Raw genomic sequence first — 18787 nt, forward strand, 5'->3', positions numbered from 1 at the left:
TCTCTCTCTCTCTGTGTGTGTCTCTCTCAATTCAATTTAAGGGCTTTATTGGCATGGGAAACGTGTGTTAACATTGCCAAAGCAAGTGAAGTAGATAGTAAACAAAAGTGAAATAAACAATAAATATTAACAGTAAACATTACACTCCGAAGTTCCAAAAGAATAAAGACATTTCATGTCATATTATGTCTATATACAGTGTTGTAACGATGTGAAAATAGTTAAAGTACAAATGGGAAAATAAATAAACATAAGGGGTTGTATTTACAATGGTGTTTGTTCTTCACTGGTTGCCCTTTTCTTGTGGCAACAGGTCACAAATCTTGCTGCTGTGATGGCACACTGTGGTATTTCACCCAGTAGATAAGGGAGTTTATCAAAATTGGGTTTGTTTTTGAATTCTTTGTGGGTCTGTGTAATCTGAGGGAAATATGTGTCTCTAATATGGTCATACATTTGGCAGGAGGTTAGGAAGTGCAGCTCAGTTTCCACCTCATTTTGTGGACAGTGTGCACATAGCCTGTCTTCTCTTGAGAGCCAGGTCTGTCTTTCTCTCTCTCTCTTTGTCTTTGTGTCTTTGTCTATCTTTCTCTCTCTCCCTCTCTCTCTCTCTCTCTGTCTTTGTATCTGTCTCTGTATCGCTCTCTGTTTCTCTCTCTCTCCCCCTCTCTCTCTTTCTCTTTCTGTCTTTGTATCTGTCTCTGTTTCTCTCTCTCCCTCTCTCTCTCTCTCTGTCTTTGTATCTGTCTCTGTGTGGGTTCAGTAGGATATATTGTATGTTCATATGTGGTTAGCTGTGTTAGTCAGTGGAATGGTGTCTGTTAGCATGTGGTTAGCTATGTTAGTCAGTGCAATGGTGTCTGTTAGCATGTGGTTAGCTGTGTTAGTCAGTGCAATGGTGTCTGTTAGCATGTGGTTAGCTGTGTTAGTCAGTGCAATGGTGTCTGTTAGCATGTGGTTAGCTATGTTAGTCAGTGCAATGGTGTCTGTTAGCATGTGGTTAGCTGTGTTAGTCAGTGCAATGGTGTCTGTTAGCATGTGGTTAGCTGTGTTAGTCAGTGCAATGGTGTCTGTTAGCATGTGGTTAGCTATGTTAGTCAGTGGAATGGTGTCTGTTAGCATGTGGTTAGCTGTGTTAGTCAGTGGAATGGTGTCTGTTAGCATGTGGTTAGCTGTGTTAGTCAGTGCAATGGTGTCTGTTAGCATGTGGTTAGCTATGTTAGTCAGTGCAATGGTGTCTGTTAGCATGTGGTTAGCTGTGTTAGTCAGTGCAATGGTGTCTGTTAGCATGTGGTTAGCTATGTTAGTCAGTGCAATGGTGTCTGTTAGCATGTGGTTAGCTGTGTTAGTCAGTGCAATGGTGTCTGTTAGCATGTGGTTAGCTATGTTAGTCAGTGGAATGGTGTCTGTTAGCATGTGGTTAGCTGTGTTAGTCAGTGCAATGGTGTCTGTTAGCATGTGGTTAGCTGTGGTGTCTGTTAGCATGTGGTTAGCTGTGAGCGTGTTTAGTTAAATGTTGTTTTCACACCAGACTGTTCCTGTAACTGCTATATCAGTCACTGTGGGTTAAAACACATTCACTTAATGTGGGGGTTTCTAAGAGGACCGCAGTGGAAATAAGCCTTCACACTTAGCTTTTGTCCTCCAGTCATTTATGTATGTAAATGTCTCCATGGCTGGAGCAGCCTGCTACATTGAATTTACAAATGCATTAAATCAATCAATTAATCTGTGACAGAGGGAGGAAAGATGTCCCCAGGAAGAGTGTAAACAACAGACAAGGTGTAGGTGAGTGTTGCTGGAAGAATGAACCCTATCCTCTCTCTATAGCTGTGGTTCTTAATCCTGGTCCAGTGGACCCAAAGGGGTGCACAGAGCAAAAAACGGAAATGTGAAAAAAATCTTTAGGATTCCAGGATTAGGAAACACTGCTCTAGAGACATTCTCTGGTGCTAGTCTGAATCCTAATGCTAATCCTAGTCCTAATCTAACTGTGTGTTCTGTAGGTTCAGACATCTACGCTGAGATCCCTGAGGAAAAGCCAGACTCTGGTAAGTGACATCATCTGACAGAGGGTGGCCATTTTGCGCCTCTGTAGAGAGGAGCAGTGATTCAGTGAGATGGAATAGTAGTTCTTTTATTTATCCCACCTGTTCACAAATTTGAAATGTGCCAATCAGTGTGTGTGTGGTGTGTGTGTGTGTGTGTATCAGGAAGCAGGTACAGCCTCTCCAGAGATGATATTGTCCTGGGGCGTATCCTGGGGGAGGGCTTCTTCGGAGAGGTGCATGATGGGGTCTACAAAAGCCCGGCAAGTTTATGATATCACTTCCCCTCTGTGTCTGACATCACTTCCCTTCTGTGTCTGACATCACTTCCCTTCTGTGTCTGACATCACTTCCCCTCTGCCTCTGACATAACTTCCCCTCTGTCTCTGTCTTCCCCTTCCATCTCTAAAATCAATTCCCCTCTCTGCATCTCAATTCTTCTAAATTGGATTGTTCTCCGTAACGTAGACAGGGGAGCGTGTACGTGTAGCAGTGAAGACTTGTAAAGACTGTTCTGCTGACGTAAAGGAGAAGTTTATGAGTGAAGCTGGTGAGTACTGTAGCTTTGCGGCATTTGTCGTTTCAATACTGCCTAATTTTGCATTATGAAGATTTTAAGAGATTTTCCGGTACTTTTGTATACTTTTTAGCCAGTAGTTCTGAAAGCAGCACTCACGAACCAAAAGTGGTCCTCGAAAATGTCGTACTACGTCACATTATCTGCAGATGCACCACGTTATTACTCTCTCTCTCGCTCTGCTGTGTGCAGGGTTTTCTCTACATAGAAAAGTATTGGGCGGGCCGCCTAAGTGTTTTTTGGGGCTGCCTATGTCCAAACAGTAAAACAGTTATTTAAAATGTTTTATGTGGGATGGAAAAACTTTTCAGTGTAAACTTAAACGACTAAAACCAGATATAAAGTATATAGAAAAGATAATGGACATATATATTTTTAATAAGATCATCTTTGAGAACTAACAATCACCTAAATAAAAGCTAGACAGTCAGGGAGTATCTAAAATTCCAAAAATGATGCATTCAGGAGTATTTTTGTCATAGTATTGATTTTGTTATAATGTTTGAGTCACTCCGATAGCATAAGTAGAATTGCAGGAAATTTGCTTAAAAATTAAAACTTTACATTTTCTCTCAGTCCCATGGCAAGATGTGTAGAATAGCAGGAAATTCGCTTTAAAACACCAACATTTTGTCACTGCGGCTAACAGGAGGTTCTCTAAAATGTCCAGTCACGCCCCCGCCACACCCACCACCTAAGCCCCATTTTGATCCAGAAAAGAACCCTGTGTATGCATCTTGCTAGCTGCCACTCAAATGTCTCTGTCTCTGTCTCTGTCTCTGTCTCTGTCTCTGTCTCTCTCTCTCTCTCTCTCTCTCTCTCTCTCCAGTGTTGATGAAGACTCTAGATCATCCTCACATTGTACGTCTGATCGGGGTCATTGAGGTGGACCCTGTGTGGATCGTCATGGAGCTGTACGAGCACGGAGAGGTGAGGGTTCAGAGAGAAGTGAAAGTTCACGGCACGAGGGGGTCAAAGGTTTTGTGTGATGTCACCAGTCTGCCTCATAAATATGAAGTCAAACACTGGCCCAGAATATACATATAATATCAAGGAGTAGAGCAGGACAATGTATAGAGATAACCCACCTCTCTCTCTCTGTCTGTCTGTGTGTGTGTGTGTGTGTGTGTGTGTGTGTGTGTGTGTGTGTGTGTAGTTGGGGACCTACCTTGTGGAGCAGCAGAGGTCTCTGACCAGTGTGACTCTGGTCCTATATAGTCTACAGATCTGTAAAGCCCTGGCTTACCTGGAGGGGCTCAACATGGTACACAGGTAACCCACACAAAACCTCTACATTCACATCCCTGCTTCCCTGGCTTTTCACATCTGAAGGCCATGTTGTATAGAGGAAGTAGTTTTAAAGGGGGCAATCTACATTTTATGGACTTTTAAATTAATTAAAAAACATTGACCATTTGAATATAACTTCTAAATGCATCATGAGCTTAGTTCAACTGCTGTACCACATCAGATCCCAAGAAATAAGCTGTTTTTACTCCATTGTCTTTTAAACAACTGTAAAGCCTTGAAACATTAAAACTGTATTTTTTTGGTTCTATTGAACAGCTTTTCTATGAATTCCTTCAACCCCATCCCTCAGCTGTGTACCAAAACACTGCCAGGGTGTCTGCTTTGTTGTTGTTTGAACTGCTGATTTCTCCTTTAACCCAGAGAGGAAGCCTGTTTCATCAGCCCCATGGCATCATATCACTTCTGCAGTCAGCCCTCAGTCTGCTTCGTCATTGGCTGAATGATTCCTCTCTGACTGCGTTTCTCTCTTATTTTGTTCCCACGGGGGGCCAGTATGAAAAAAAAAAAAAAAAAAAAGAATAATGTGGTCGCTAACTGTAAGTCGCTCTGGATAAGAGCGTCTGCTAAATAATGTAAATGTAAATGTTATTGGTTAACCTTGGTTAATATGGTTTAATCCCTGTCTTGTGATTGGTTAAAGGCCCAGTGCAGCCAAAAATGTGATTTTTCCTGTGTTTTTATATATATTTCCACATTACAAGGTTGGAATAATACTGTGAAATAGTGAAAATGATGATAACGCCCTTTTAGTGTAAGAGCTGTTAGAAAATACTGCCTGAAATAACAGCCTGTTTTGGTGGGATGGAGTTTTGGCTGCCTGGTGACATCACCAGGTGGTAAATTAATTAATAGACCAATAAGAAAGAGAGTTCCAAACCTCTCTGCCAATAACAGCTAGTTTTCAGTTTTCCCCTCCCCACTCAGACCACTCCCAGACAGTCCCAGCTACATTCTTGCTTGAGAAAGTTCTTTTTGCTAAGAAGCTTTTTTGTTGTAAATTTATTTTTTGATTGGAAACAAGGTACTTAAAGGGGCAATCAGCAGTTGCTACATCCATTTTTGGACTTATAAATTAATGAAATGTACATATTGATTCTTGACGAATATAACTTATAAATGCCTCATGAGCTTAGTTCAACTGTCGTACCCCATCAGAACCCAAAATAGAAGCTTGTTTTACTTGTAAACAAAGTAAATGTAAACAAACACTGTATAGCCTCAAAACATGGTTTAAACTATCCTTTTGATATCATGGACAGTCAGTCCTTGCATCCATAGTTATGTCTATAAATTTGAGAGTGGTTCCATTTCTCCAGCCCCATCCCTCAGCTTTTTACCGAAACAGGGGCGGGGAAAACGCTTTGTTATTGTTTTCTACTGCTGATTGACGCTTTAATTGTTACCAGAAATGATAACGGCTGTATTGGACCTTTTTTGATATTGTTTAGTTTCTCTATTGTGATGGGTTATTATAGTTCAATCTCTCTATTGTGATTGGTTAGAGACATAGCTGTGAGGAACGTGTTGGTGGCGTCTGCAGACTGTGTCAAACTGGGAGACTTTGGGCTGTCACGATACGTAGAAGAAGAAGACTACTATAAAGGTATGAACACAGTGCATTCGGAAAGTATTCGGACCCCTTGACTTTTTACACATTTTGTTTACGTTACAGCTTTATTCTAAAATGGATAAAATAAAAACAATTCCTCATCAAGCTACACACAATACCCATAATAACTCCATAATGACAAAGCGAAAACTTTTTTTTTGGGGGGGGGCAATTTTACAAAAAGTTAAAAAACAGATATACCTTATTTACATACAGTACCAGTCTAAAGTTTGGACACACCTACTCATTCAAGGGTTTTTCTTTATTTTTACTATTTTCTACATTGTAGAATAATAGTGAAGACATCAAAACTATGAAATAACACATATGGAATCATGTAGTAACCAAAAAAGTGTATTTTATATTTGAGATTCTTCAAATAGCCACCCTTTGCCTTGACGACAGCTTCACACACTATTGGCATTCTCTCAACTAGCTTCATGAGATAGTGACCTGGAATGCATTTCAATTAACAGGTGTGCCTTCTTAAAAGTTAATTTGTGGAATTTCTTTCCTTCTTAATGCGTTTGAGCCAATCAGTTGTGTTGTGACAAGGGAGGGCTGGTATACAGAAGATAGCCCTATTTGGTAAAAGACCAAGTCCATATTATGGCAAGAACAGCTCAAATAAGCAAAGAGAAATGACAGTCCATCATTACTTTAAGACATGAAGGTCAGTCTATACGGAACATTTCAAGAACTTTGAAGTCGCAAAAACTATCAAGCGCTATGATGAAACTGGCTCTCATGAGGACCGCCACAGGAATGGAAGACCCAGAGTTACCTCTGCTGCAGAGGATAAGTTCATTAGAGTTAACTGCACCTCAGATTGCAGCCCAAATAAATGCTTCACAGAGTTCAAGTAACAGACACATCTCAACATCAACTGTTCAGAGGAGACTGCGTGAATCAGGCCTTCATGGTCGAATTGCCTCAAAGAAACCACTACTAAAGGACACCAATAAGAAGAAGAGACCTGCTTGGGCCAAGAAACACGAGCAATGGACATTAGACCGGTGGAAATCTGTCTTTTGGTCTGATGAATCCAAATTTGAGATTTTTGGTTCCAACCGCCGTGTCATTGTGAGACGCGGTGTGGTTGAACGGATGATCTCCGCATGTATATTTCCCACCGTAAAGCATGGAGGAGGAGGTGTTATGGTGTGGGGGTGCTTTGCTGGTGACACTGTCTTTGATTTATTTAGAATTCAAGGCACACTTAACCGGCATGGCTACCACAGCATTCTGCAGCGATACGCCATCCCATCTGGTTTGGGCTTAGTGGGACTATCATTTGTTTTTCAACAGGTCAATGACCCAACACACCTCCAGGGCTGTTTTACCAAGAAGGAGAGTGATGGAGTGCTGCATCAGATGACCTGGCTTCCACAATCCCCCGACCTCAACCTAATTGAGATGGTTTGGGATGAGTCGGACAGCAAAATCAAGGAAAAGCAGCCAACAAGTGCTCAGCATATGTGGGAACTCCTTCAAGACTGTTGGAAAAGCATTCCAAGTGAAGCTGGTTGAGAAAATGCCAAGAGTGTGCAAAGCTATCATCAAGGCAAAGGGTGGCTATTTGAAGAATCTCAAATATATAAAATATATTTTGATTTGTTTAACACTTTTTTGGGTTACTACATGATTCCATATGTGTTATTTCATAGTTTTGATGTCTTCACTATTATTCTACAATGTAGAAAATAGTAAAAATAAAGAAAAACCCTGGAATGAGTAGGTGTGTCCAAACTTTTGACTGGTACTGTATATACACCAGTGCACACACATACACAAACAAATACATACAAATACACACACACACAAACACGTCCAAAGCTGCATTCAGATGCCTAACAAAAACTGTGTGTTTCTCTGAAGCGTCTGTTAGCAGATTACCTATCAAATGGATGGCCCCAGAATCCATCAACTTCAGACGCTTCACAACAGCTAGTGATGTCTGGATGTTCGGTGAGTCACCCCTCACTGGTTTGTTTGTTTGTTTGTTTGTAATATTGTGGTGTATGCACGCGTGTGTGTTCGTAATAACGAGGTGTGTGTGTGTTTGTAATATTGTGGTGTGTGTGTGTTGGTAATATCGTGGTGTGTGTTGCAGGTGTGTGTGTTGCAGGTGTGTGTGTGTTTGTAATAACGAGGTGTGTGTGTGTGTGTGTGTGTTTGTAATATTGTGGTGTGTGTGTGTGTGTTTGTAATATCGTGGTGTGTGTGTGTGTGTGTGTGTGTGTGTTTGTAATATCGTGGTGTGTGTGTGTGTTTGTAATATGGTGGTGTGTGTTGCAGGTGTGTGTGTGTGTTGCAGGTGTGTGTGTGTGTTTGTAATAACGAGGTGTGTGTGTGTTTGAAATATGGTGGTGTGTGTTGCAGGTGTGTGTGTGTTTGTAATAACGAGGTGTGTGTGTGTGTGTGTGTTTGAAATATGGTGGTGTGTGTTGCAGGTGTGTGTGTGTTTGTAATAACGAGGTGTGTGTGTGTGTGTGTTTGAAATATGGTGGTGTGTGTTGCAGGTGTGTGTGTGTGGGAGGTGATGTCTCTCGGCCAACAGCCGTTCTTCTGGTTGGAGAATGGGGAGGTGATCAACCAACTAGAGGGTGGTGTCCGTCTGCCCAAACCCCCCTCCTGTCCACCTACCCTCTACACACTCCTCTCACACACCTGGAGTTACGAACCACACACACGACCCTCCTTCACACAGCTGGTCTGCAAGCTCAGGTACATACACACACACACACACACACACACACACACACACACACACACACACACACATACAGTTGAAGTCGGAAGTTTACATACACCTTAGCCAAATACATTTAAACTCAGTTTTTCACAATTCCTGACATTTAATCCTAGTAAAAATCTCCTGTCTTAGGTCAGTTAGGATCTCCATTTTATTTTAAGAATGTGAAATGTCAGAATAATAGTAGAGAGAATTATTTATTTCAGCTTTTATTTATTTCATCACATTCCCAGTGGGTCAGAAGTTTACATACACTCAATTAGTATTTGGTAGCATTGCCTTTAAATTGTTTAACTTGGGTCAAACGTTTCGGGTAGCCTTCCACAAGCTTCCCGCAATAAGTTGGGTGAATTTTGGCCCATTCCTCCTGACTGAGCTGGTGTAACTGAGTCAGGTTTGTAGGCCTCCATGCTCACACACGCCTTTTCAGTTCTGCCCACAAATGTTCTATAGGATTGAGGTCAGGGCTTTGTGATGGCAACTCCAATACCTTTACTTTGTTGTCCTTAAGTCTTAAGCCATTTTGCCACAATTTTGGAAGTGTGCTTGGGGTCATTGCCCATTTGGAAGATCCATTTGTGACCAAGCTTTAACTTCCTGACTGATGTCTTGAGATGTTGCTTCAATATATCCACATAATTTTCCTTCCTCATCATGCCATCTATTTTGTGAAGTGCACAAGTCCCTCCTGCAGCAAAGCACCCCCACAGTATGATGCTGCCACCCCCGTGCTTCACGGTTGGGATGGTGTTCTTTGGCTTGCAAGCGTCCCCCTTTTTCCTCAAAACATAACAATGGTCATTATGGCCAAACAGTTCTATTTTTGTTACATCAGACCAGAAGACATTTCTCCAAAAAGTACGATATTTGTCCCCATGTGCAGTTGCAAACTGTAGTCTGGCTTTTTTATGGCGGTTTTGGAGCAGTGGCTTCTTCCTTGCTGAGCGGCCTTTCAGGTTATGTTGATATAGGACTCGTTTTACTGTAGATGTAGATACTTTTATACCTGTTTCCTCCAGCATCTTCACAAGGTCCTTTTGCTGTTGTTCTGGGATTGATTTGCACTTTTCGCACCAAAGTACGTTCATCTCTAGGAGACAGATCGCGTTTCCTTCCTGAGCGATATGACGGCTGCGTGGTCCCATGGTGTTTATACTTGTGTACTATTGTTTGTACAGATGAACGTGGTACCTTCAGGTGTTTGGAAATTGCTCCCAAGGATCAACCAGACTTGTGGAGGTCTTGGCTGATTTCTTTTGATTTTCCCATGATGTCAAGCAAAGAGGCACTGAGTTTGAAGGTAGGCCTTGAAATACATCCACGGGTACACCTCCAATTGACTCAAATGATGTCAGAAGCTTCTAAAGCCATGACATCATTTTCTGGAATTTTCCAAGCTGTTTAAAGGCACAGTCAACTTAGTGTATGTAAACTTCTGACCCCACTGGAATTGTGATACAGTGAATTCTAAGTGAAATAATCAGTCTGTAAACAATTGTTGGAAAAATTACTTGTGTCATGCACAAGTAACCGACTTTATTTTTATTTTTTCAATTTTCCTTTTTTAATTTTTTCCTCTTTTTATTTTTAGGGGGTAGATCAGCTTTAATAGGCGATATGCACCGGCGAGAGCATGACGTATTTCCGGTTAAATCTCAGGATGGATGTAAAGTTCCGTAGAATGCTGTGCTACCGTATGCTAGCATTGAATGCTTGTCGTCAAAAACATCCGAAACGGTTAATTTTCGTCGTTGTTGTTGTTTATCTTAATGTTTATGTTAATGTTTTTACTTGTAATACTTCGTCTTGACTTATAACACGATGACGTGTAAACGTACAAAAGTGTCCTTTCAAAAACGGGATGACAGCTCTTCCAGCCATCACTGCTGCTATTTATTTATGAGATGGTTTTAGGAGAGATGCTAGTATGCATGTGACACAACTGTCTGGTATTGAAATGATACAAACCATTGTTCGTGGTTTATGCCACTTCTGCTCTGTTTCAGTGCACGAAAGTACATGAGGGACGACAGACATGCCACATTCAGAGTAATGGGCAGTCTGATATAGTAATGCAACCAAATGATTGCATATCCCACACCCAGGACACACAGGAACAGTAGCTTTTAACAAGCACAACTGGCTGTGAATCACGCAATGTCATCTGAAATACACAGAAGCATAATTTAATGGGTTTTGAAAGACGAGGGTCTACAGCAGCAGGAGTAGGAGCAGAACTTGTTCTTTCTACTTTTTACTGGTGTAAGCAACTTATCTACTGTCTCGTGTCACTTTTGTGCTTTCTGCATCACTTTCCTACTGTCTTGCACCACTTGGCTATACTGTCTCCCACCACTTACCTGTTGTCTTGTGCCTTCAAACAGTATTGGCAGAGCAGTAGGTGAGTGGTGCAACATTGTAGCCTAGTACCAATAACAACAGTAGAGTGAAGGTTTTGCTCCTAATTCCTCTTGAAAAGTAGAAACATCAAGTACAAAAGCACTTGGGCCATATGTTTATAAAGAAAGAAGTAAAGATGACAGGACAGTTTTGAGTGGAACATCAGCAGTTTGAAGAATAGCTGAGTGGAATATGTTACTGTCAGGAAAATGTAGTAATCTCATTATTGTTTACATTTCAAACCAAACTCCAATTTGTTTACAACAGACCCAACAACAAAGCATGGCAATTCCCAGTCAGCTACCCTGGTCTGTATTAGGCTACCACTGTTCAGCTATCGTGAAAACCACTAAAGTTCTAAAGTGTTCTCTTAGCAATGGCAATTAAAAGATGTGGTAACATTAAACGAGTAAAACACGTGTTGAACGGAACCTTGAACAAGTTCAACAGAACTTTGAACGTGTCACTTAATCTAGTCCTACTCTCAGCTGGTGTGGTGGCTTTAGTTTCTTCATTGAGCGGTAGCAGTGGGCTCTCACAGAGATCTCATTTGTAGCCCTGTTTTTACCTGATACTTTCATAAAAGTACAAACACATGAAGTGAGAGGTATATACACATGATTAAACTTTTATTTAAAGCATGATTAACCTGAAGCAGGACGGAATCTGATCAGGCTCTGATCAGTCCCTACACCCAAACGAGGGCACTACGTTCATCCACCTCTGGCCTGCTGGCTCCCCTACCTCTGCAGAAGCACAGTTCCCGCTCAGCCCAGTTTGCTGCTCTGGCACCCCAATGGTGGAACAAGCTCCCTCACGACGCCAGGACAGCGGAGTCACTCACCACCTTCCGGAAACTCCACCTCTTTAAGGAATACCTGGGATAGGATAAAGTAATCCTTCTATCCCCCCTTACCCCACCCCAAAAAAACAAAAAAAATACTATTGTAAAGTGGTTGTCCCACTGGCTATCATAAGGTGAATGCACCAATTTGTAAGTCGCTCTGGATAAGAGCGTCTGCTAAATGACGAAAATGTAAATGTAATGACTTAAAACACCAAAGCAAGGCTTCTAGCTCAGGCTAGCTAGCGTTAGCATATTACCTTCAAAGTTGCAAAGAAAAGAAGAAACGTAAAATTTGAAGCCTTTATCCAGTTTGCTATGTGGTGTCGTACTGGATGTCCGGACGACCCTCCGTATATCATTAACAGATACTTTAGGCAACTCCAGCAAACACCTTGTAAACTTCATCTCTGCCATCATAACGGTCTACTGTCACTGTCTAATGTTTTTTTTCCGGTAACAGGAAATGCCCAATCATCCTTAAGCCAATGCGGAAGTGATGCGTGCATAGAGCCTATTATTGCAGATAGATTGTAACTTCCATCAAAGTAATTGTCTGCATCACTTCCAATCCCCCATGGTTTTTTGGTTGTTTTTTTTTCTCCGCGTATATACAGTGGGGAGAACAAGTATTTGATACACTGCCGATTTTGCAGGTTTTCCTACTTACAAAGCATGTAGAGGTCTGTAATTTTTTTATCATAGGTACACTTCAACTGTGAGAGACGGAATCTATTGCATGACATAAGTATTTGATACATCAGAAAAGCAGAACTTAATATTTGGTATAGAAACCTTTGTTTGCAATTACAGAGATCATTCCGGGGCTGTCGCTGGGCAATACGGACTTTCAGCTCCCTCCAAAGATATTCTATTGGGTTCAGGTCTGGAGACTGGCTAGGCAAATCCAGGACCTTGATATGCTTCTTACGGAGCCACTCCTTAGTTGCCCTGGCTGTGTGTTTCGGGTCGTTGTCATGCTGGAAGACCCAGCCACGACCCATCTTCAAGGGAAGGAGGTTTTTGGCCAAGATCTCGCGATACATGGCCCCATCCATCCTCCCCTCAATACGGTGCAGTCGTCCTGTCCCCTTTGCAGAAAAGCATCCCCAAAGAATGATGTTTCCACCTCCATGCTTCACGGTTGGGATGGTGTTCTTGGGGTTGTACTCATCCTTCTTCTTCCTCCAAACACGGCGAGTGGAGTTTAGACCAAAAAGCTCTATTTTTGTCTTATCAGACCACATGACCTTCTCCCATTCCTCCTCTGGATCATCCAGATGGTCATTGGCAAACTTCAGACAGGCCTGGACATGCAATGGCTTGAGCAGGGGGACCTTGCGTGCGCTGCAGGATTTTAATCCATGACGGCGTAGTGTGTTACTAATGGTTTTCTTTGAGACTGTGGTTCCAGCTCTCTTCAGGTCATTGACCAGGTCCTGCCGTGTAGTTCTGGGCTGATCCCTCACCTTCCTCATGATCATTGATGCCCCACGAGGTGAGATCTTGCATGGAGCCCCAGACCGAGGGTGATTGACCGTCATCTTGAACTTCTTCCATTTTCTAATAATTGCGCCAACAGTTGTTGCCTTCTCACCAAGCTGCTTGCCTATTGTCCTGTAGCCCATCCCAGCCTTGTGCAGGTCTACAATTTTATCCCTGATGTCCTTACACAGCTCTCTGGTCTTGGCCATTGTGGAGAGGTTGGAGTCTGTTTGATTGAGTGTGTGGACAGGTGTCTTTTATACAGGTAACGAATTCAAACAGGTGCAGTTAATACAGGTAATGAGTGGAGAACAGGAGGGCTTCTTAAAGAACAACTAACAGGTCTGTGAGAGCCGGAATTCTTACTGGTTGGTAGGTGATCAAATTCTTATGTCATGCAATAAAATGCAAATTAATTACCTAAAAATCATACAATGTGATTTTCTGGAATTTTGTTTTATAGTCCGTCTCTCACAGTTGAAGTGTACCTATGATAAAAATTACAGACCTCTACATGCTTTGTAAGTAGGAAAACCTGTAAAATCGGCAGTGTATCAAATACTTGTTCTCCCCAAAGTATTTAGTCAATCAATCAATCAATCAATTTTATTTTATATAGCCCTTCTTACATCAGCTAATATCTCGAAGTGCTGTACAGAAACCCAGCCTAAAACCCCAAACAGCTAGTAATGCAGGTGTAGAAGCACGGTGGCTAGGAAAAACTCCCTAGAAAGGCAAAACCTAGGAAGAAACCTAGAGAGGAACCAGGCTATGAGGGGTGGCCAGTCCTCTTCTGGCTGTGCCGGGTGGAGGTTATAACAGAACCATGCCAAGATGTTCAAAAATGTTCATTAGTGACAAGCATGGTCAAATAATAATCAGGAATAAATCTCAGTTGGCTTTTCATAGCCGATCATTAGAGTTTAAAACAGCAGGTCTGGGACAGGTAGGGGTTCCATAACCGCAGGCAGAACAGTTTAAACTGGAATAGCAGCAAGGCCAGGCGGACTGGGGACAGCAAGGAGTCACCACGGCCGGTAGTCCCGACGTATGGTCCTAGGGCTCAGGTCTCTCAGTTGGCTTTTCATAGCCGATCATTTAGAGTTGAAAACAGCAGGTCTGGGACAGGTAGGGGTTTCGTAGCCGCAGGCAGAACAGTTGAAACTGGAATAGCAGCAAGGCCAGGCGGACTGGGGACAGCAAGGTGTCATCATGCCCGGTAGTCCTGACGTATGGTCCTAGGGCTCAGGTTCTCAGAGAGAAAGAGAGAACGAGAGAATTAGAGAGAGCATACTTAAATTCACACAGGACACTGGATAAGACAGGAGAAGTACTCCAGGTATAACCAACTAACCCCCAGCCCCCCGACACATAAACTACTGCAGCATAAATACTGGAGGCTGAGACAGGAGCGGTCCGGAGACACTGTGGCCCCATCCGAAGAAACCCCGGACAGGGCCAAACAGGAAGGATATAACCCCACCCACTCCGCCAAAGCACAGCCCCCCGCACCACTAGAGGGATATCCCCAACCACCAACTTACAATCCTGAGACAAGGCCGAGTATAGCCCACAGAGGTCTCCACCACAGCACAAACCAGGGGGCGCCAACCCAGACAGGAAGATCACGTCAGTAACTCAACCCACTCAAGTGACGCACCCCTCCCAGGGACGGCATGAAAGAGCACCAGCAAGCCAGTGACTCAGCCCCTGCAACAGGGTTAGAGGCAGAGAACCCCAGTGGAGAGGGGAACCGGCCCGGCAGAGACAGCAAGGGCTGTTCGTTGCTCCAGCCTTTCCGTTCACCTTCACACTCCTGGGCCAGACTACACTCAATCATATGACCTACTGAAGAGATAAGTCTTCAGTAAAGACTTAAAGGTTGAGACCGAGTCTGCGTCTCTCACATGGGTAGGCAGACTGTTCCATAAAAATGGAGATCTATAGGAGAAAGCCCTGCCTCCCGCTGTTTGCTTAGAAATTCTAGGGACAATTAGGAGGCCTGCGTCTTGTGACCGTAGCGTACGTATTGGTATGTACGGCAGGACCAACTCGGAAAGATAGGTAGGAGCAAGCCCATGTAACGCTTTATAGGTTAACAGTAAAACCTTGAAATCAGCCCTTGCCTTAACAGGAAGCCAGTGTAGGGAAGCTAGCACTGGAGTAATATGATCAAATTTCTTGGTTCTAGTCAGGATTTCTTTCCTCTCCATTCTAGTCAGCCACCAATTGTGCAAGTTCTCCCACTTAAAAAGATGAGAGGCCTGTAATTTTCATCATAGGTACACGTCAACTATGACAGACAAAATGAGAAAAGAAAATCCAGAAAATCACATTGTAGGATTTTTTAATGAATTTATTTGCAAATTATGGTGGAAAATAAGTATTTGGTCAATAACAAAAGTTTCTCAATACTTTGTTATATACCCTTTGTTGGCAATGACACAGGTCAAACGTTTTCTGTATGTCTTCACAAGGTTTTCACACACTGTTGCTGGTATTTTGGCCCATTCCTCCATGCAGATCTCCTCTAGAGCAGTGATGTTTTGGGGCTGTCGCTGGGCAACACGGACTTTCAACTCCCTCCAAAGATTTTCTATGGGGTTGAGATCTGGAGACTGGCTAGGCCACTCCAGGACCTTGAAATGCTTCTTACGAAGCCACTCCTTCGTTGCCCGGGCGGTGTGTTTGGGATCATTGTCATGCTGAAAGAACCAGCCACGTTTCATCTTCAATGCCCTTGCTGATGGAAGGAGGTTTTCACTCAAAATCTCACGATACATGGCCCCATTCATTCTTTCCTTTACACGGATCAGTCGTCCTGATCCCTTTGCAGAAATACAGCCCCAAAGCATGATGTTTCCACCCCCATGCTTCACAGTAGGTATGGAGTTCTTTGGATGCAACTCAGCATTCTTTGTCCTCCAAACACGACGAGTTGAGTTTTTACCAAAAAGTTATATTTTGGTTTAATCTGACCATATGACATTCTCCCAATCCTATTCTGGATCATCCAAATGCACTCTAGCAAACTTCAGACGGGCCTGGACATGTACTGGCTTAAGCAGGGGGACACGTCTGGCACTGCAGGATTTGAGTCCCTGGCGGCGTAGTGTGTTACTGATGGTAGGCTTTGTTACTTTGGTCCCAGCTCTCTGCAGGTCATTCACTAGGTCCCCCTGTGTGGTTCTGGGATTTTTTGCTCACCGTTCTTGTGATCATTTTGATCCCACGGGGTGAGATCTTGCGTGGAGCCCCAGATCGAGGGAGATTATCAGTGGTCTTGTATGTCTTCCATTTCCTAATAATTGTTCCCACAGTTGATTTCTTCAAACCAAGCTGCTTACCTATTGCAGATTCAGTCTTCCCAGCCTGGTGCAGGTCTACAATTTTGTTTCTGGTGTCCTTTGACAGCTCTTTGGTCTTGGCCATAGTGGAGTTTGGAGTGTGACAGTTTGAGGTTGTGGACAGGTGTCTTTTATACTGATAACAAGTTCAAACAGGTGCCATTAATACAGGTAACGAGTGGAGGACAGAGGAGCCTCTTAAAGAAGAAGTTACAGGTCTGTGAGAGCCAGAAATCTTGCTTGTTTGTAGGTGACCAAATACTTATTTTCCACCATAATTTGCAAATAAATTCATAAAAAATCCTACAATGTGATTTTCTGGATTTTTTTTCCTCAATTTGTCTGTCATAGTTGACGTGTACCTATGATGAAAATTACAGGCCTCTCTCATCTTTTTAAGTGGGAGGACTTGCACAATTGGTGGCTGACTAAATACTTTTTTTCCCCCACTGTATGTATGTTTATATATACAGTGGGGAGAACAAGTATTTGATACACTGCCGATTTTGCAGGTTTTCCTACTTACAAAGCATGTAGAGGTCTGTATCCCCCATATAAATACAATTCTATTGGTAGCAAGAATTGTATATAATAATTTAAATTGAAAAATTATAAGTTTTGAATCCGGCGTCGTTTTGCGAATCAGTTCATAAACACTATGCCATGGAATCGGTATGTCAAAAATCTCTTCCCAACTATTTTGCAATCTATATGGGACGGCTGTCAATCCTTTGGTCCTTAAATGAAACTGGTAAACTTTGTTATTTATCACAATTTTCTTTAACCAATTATGTTCTTTAATGCAAGGCCGACAGACAAGTTCCTTACTTTTTCCTCCTTCCACTTTCCTCTTCCATTTTTGCGGTAATGCTGCAATTATTTTGTTGTAATTTTGGGTAGAGCAGACATTTCCATATGTTTTTGTTAGCTGCATGTGCGACATAACTCCACCATTCCTACCGATTTAATATAATTTACGAAGATTATACATTTTTTATTTATTTCTTTCTCAAAAAAGAACGTTTTTTTATCAATTTGTATATTTGAGTTTAACCACAATATTTGTTGCAATATTTGTTCTGTCATTTTCTGGAGGATTAAATTGAAATTGCAACCAACTTTCTATGGCTTGTTTTTTGAAATAGTGATATTTGGGAGATGATTTCCTTTTCAAATACCTAACCGACTTGCCAAACCTATAGTTTGTTAACAAGAAATTTGTGGAGTGGTTGAAAAACGAGTTTGAATGACTCCAACCAGTGTATGTAAACTTCCGAATTCAACTGTAGCCCGCACTGCACGCGCACACAATCTTGCAACAAATCCATGACATGTGAGTAAACATAAAATACTTTAAAGTGTGTGTGTGTGTGTGTGTGTGTGTGTGTGTGTAGTGATATTTATAGGATGGAGAAGGAGCAGGAGGGAGAGAGGAAGAGACACAGAGCTCGAGCCATGACGCCATACGACTCCACGACCACTGAGCCCCCACCCAAGGTACTAACAACACACAATGCCATAGGGGTCACCGGGCCACGTGCCCCCTCAGATTTGTCCTGTAATCCCCCCCCCCTTTTTCCTCTATAATACTACTAGCCACCTAGCAATTTATAAAGCTGGCTTTAGCCCAGATAGCTTCCCAATCTCCCAACCTCATAACTAGCTACCAAGAAGCCATTTCAGGCTATCTATCAAGTTCAAGTAGCTAGCTTGTCTAACTATCTTAGCTGGCATGCCTGCTGGCATGGTTGGTAGACTTTAGAGAAGCAAGCAATCACTAAACGTACTGAAAAAGACTCACATTCCTTTTACCCAGATTTTAGCAGAGATGCAGAGAAGCATCTTTAGTTTCTTAAAATAAATAACCACCATTCAGGAGGATACAGATAGCTCAAGAGCTATGCTTAGATATGAAGAAAAATCGACATTTTTGACATAGAATCAAGCAAAATGATTATGTATCTAGATTGCAGGAAAAAGCTGTTTCACGTGTTTGTAAAATGCAAAAATTCTCCAACCACCCCCCAGCCATCGTCACGTACTATGTGCCCCCTCAGATAAGGGTGCATGACGCACACACACACACATTCGCACACTGGTAGAAAGCACACACTCACCACACACACACACACGCACACAGATGGTATACAGTGGCTTGCGAAAGTATTCACCCCCCTTGGCATTTTTCCTATTTTGTTGCCTTACAACCTGGAATTAAAATGGATTTTGGGGGGGGTTGTATCATTTGATTTACACAACATGCCTACCACTTTGAAGATACAAAATAGATTTTTTATTGTGAAACAAACAAGAAATAAGACAACAAAACAGAACTTGAGCGTGCATAACTATTCAGTCAATACTTTGTAGAGCCACCTTTTGCAGCAATTACAGCTGCAAGTCTCTTGGGG

The 18787-nt window shown here is 42.4% G+C and overlaps 1 protein-coding gene across 2 annotated transcripts in view; it reads left to right on the forward strand.

Annotated features, from left to right (window-relative positions):
- Nucleotides 1–18787, forward strand: part of ptk2ba (protein tyrosine kinase 2 beta, a) — a 49230-nt gene that overhangs the window by 22051 nt on the left and 8392 nt on the right. For both annotated transcript variants that reach the window (XM_041847282.2, XM_041847283.2), the window contains exons 13-22: nt 1739–1788; nt 2007–2051; nt 2214–2311; nt 2517–2598; nt 3455–3555; nt 3782–3897; nt 5439–5539; nt 7424–7513; nt 8068–8272; nt 17771–17873. In XM_041847282.2, the coding sequence (XP_041703216.1) occupies nt 1739–1788; nt 2007–2051; nt 2214–2311; nt 2517–2598; nt 3455–3555; nt 3782–3897; nt 5439–5539; nt 7424–7513; nt 8068–8272; nt 17771–17873 (991 nt within the window). The remainder of the gene's footprint in view (nt 1–1738; nt 1789–2006; nt 2052–2213; nt 2312–2516; nt 2599–3454; nt 3556–3781; nt 3898–5438; nt 5540–7423; nt 7514–8067; nt 8273–17770; nt 17874–18787) is intronic.

This window comes from Coregonus clupeaformis, chromosome 21, assembly GCF_020615455.1.
Source record: "Coregonus clupeaformis isolate EN_2021a chromosome 21, ASM2061545v1, whole genome shotgun sequence".
Lineage (NCBI taxonomy): Eukaryota > Metazoa > Chordata > Actinopteri > Salmoniformes > Salmonidae > Coregonus > Coregonus clupeaformis.